Genomic DNA, 2,155 nt, shown 5'->3' with positions numbered 1-2,155 from the left:
GGGCCATCTCCTCATATCAGCTTTGGGACAGGGGCACAATGATTTAGACTTGGTGGCTACACGCTTGACTCTACTTACAAAATGAAAAGAATTTTATCAGTGTGTTTTCTCTTCTCTCACTAACGCTCTCCTCCCTTCCTAGGGTCATATTGGTAATCTGGCTCCCCTGCCCCCTGAAAACAAACCTAACAGTGTTGGTCAGTTTCCATGCTATAAATACTTCCACCACAGTCAATTTCCAGCTACTAATGTGACATCAGCGAACAGGGAGTTGAGAAGAAATGCACAAAATCAGCTCTCCTGAGCCAGTGCACTGGGACCCAGCACACCACTGTCTCCCCATCCATGGTTTTTCAGGTTACGCAATAAGTATAGGTTAAAGAAGATGAATTTGTTTAAAGCGACGATCTTTCCTGCTTGCCTGTTACTCTCTAGGGTTGCTCTTTTGAGGAGAAAGTTCTCAAATTAATGAACCACTTGCTGATGGTTCTAACCAAAGATTAAAGAACACATGATTTTGCTCTTTTAGAAACTATTGAACTGACTTCAGCTTCTCTTAAAACCAGTCTCCCAGGAGGTCCTTCAGTACCAACAAACAACTGGAAAGGACATTACTGACACTAAAAAAAAAAAAAAGGAAAGTATTGGCCACAGAAGACATAAGGCCAGAATCTCAGTATGCAGCAATTTCTGCTGGAGACTTACCCGACTGCTGAAAAAGACTGCTCTCCACTATCTTGGTCATGCAGTTAAGTTTCTGCCGCACTAACTGGTTGTCAGGAATGCTCTGAATAAACTTGCAGAAGAGCTCACTGTAAGAGAAACCCGACGGTCACTGTTTTCCTTCTGCCAAGTTGAAGCATCATTACAAACTTTTCTCCTCCACTCTGAGATGTGGACGTGGAGAAGTTTAACTGGAAAACTCCCAAATGACCCGAGACCATGCCTCCAGGAAGCAACAGGGACAGTATTCCTTGCTCCCTAGAAGGTTAGCTCTGCTTAACAGCTGACTCTACTTAAACTGCCCAAGTACATCCATGTCCACCATCACTTTCCAGACCTGTCTTAATGCTCAACATCTGAAAAATAGGTCTTTTCAGGGTAACTGCACCTGAATGTCCATGGCAGTGTGAGTTTGCATTCCTGGGGGCCTTAGGCACAGGGCCGGGTGCGTTTCATTGTGTCCTTTCTTTTGCACTTAATTTTAGGACCATGTGTCTTGTTTCCCCAGACAAAGTGCAGACCTCTCTCAGGGCAGGCTTTGTGTGTTCTTTTATAATCTTCCACCGAACGGAGCACAAACAGGTGTTCAGTTAATACTGGGTACAAAAGTAAAAGCATGTGCAGGAGCCCAGGCTCCATCCAAGGAGGGATTTAAGTCCCCTGTTCTCTGTTCAACTTAAGGAACAAAATGTTTTTTTGCTATTTACCTGAGCTCAACAGGATCAAACACAAGTTTGACATCATTAATTATGCTAGGAAGGTACTTCAAAGCTGCCCCCTGTAAGAAAAACACCAAAAGCAAATTCAAAGGTACAGAATTTACTGCTTCATCCCAGGAAGAAAAGGCTGACTATGGATCTAAAACAGGGAACTGGACACAGATACCCTTACAATAAAAATCAAAGCTGATGTTGCTATGCACAATCTCCTAAGTGAAACCTTTTTCCTGAAAATGCAGGAGGCTTTTCTTTAAAGGCAGCTTACTGTCTTCCCTACCAGCAGGCACTGTCCATTTGGAATTCATTTTTCTATCTAAGGGGGGAGTTAAATTCTTAAAGTCTCCCTTACAAAGTTGCCATAAAGAGCAAAGAATAAAGCTCAAATCTGAGTCTTCACAGATTATGCGTTTCACATTTTAAAAGAACTGATGATGAAGAAGATAATGGTGACTTTGTGATTCTGGGAAGAAAGAAGGAAATAAAGATAAAAAATTGTCATATGTAACAGCATCATGATCAGTTTGCTGAAATCAGGGGTCAGACAGGGGTCTCGACGGCCATTCAAAGGATGTCTAAAAAGGCAGCTTGTATTTGGCAAACTGACATTTGAAAATACATGTGTACCTAAAAGTTAGAATGTGGGTTTTTTCCTTTGCTTCTATACATCATATTAAAATTCATAAGCCATCCATGAACCAAGATTCAATTGTTTT

General features: G+C 41.8%; 1 protein-coding gene across 1 annotated transcript in view; it reads right to left on the bottom strand.

The window, feature by feature from the left end:
* LOC103606041 (dedicator of cytokinesis protein 5) overlaps nt 1-2,155 on the bottom strand; it is a gene marked incomplete at its 3' end in the record, with an annotated part of 132,284 nt that overhangs the window by 58,708 nt on the left and 71,421 nt on the right. The window contains exons 22-23 of the mRNA XM_008590639.1: nt 1,431-1,501; nt 706-812 (exon numbers count right to left, since the gene is read on the bottom strand). Of these exons, the coding sequence (XP_008588861.1) occupies nt 706-812; nt 1,431-1,501 (178 nt within the window). The remainder of the gene's footprint in view (nt 1-705; nt 813-1,430; nt 1,502-2,155) is intronic.

Source organism: Galeopterus variegatus, unplaced genomic scaffold (assembly GCF_000696425.1).
Source record: "Galeopterus variegatus unplaced genomic scaffold, G_variegatus-3.0.2 Scaffold6238, whole genome shotgun sequence".
Lineage (NCBI taxonomy): Eukaryota > Metazoa > Chordata > Mammalia > Dermoptera > Cynocephalidae > Galeopterus > Galeopterus variegatus.
This window is presented reverse-complemented; position numbering and strand designations above follow the sequence as displayed.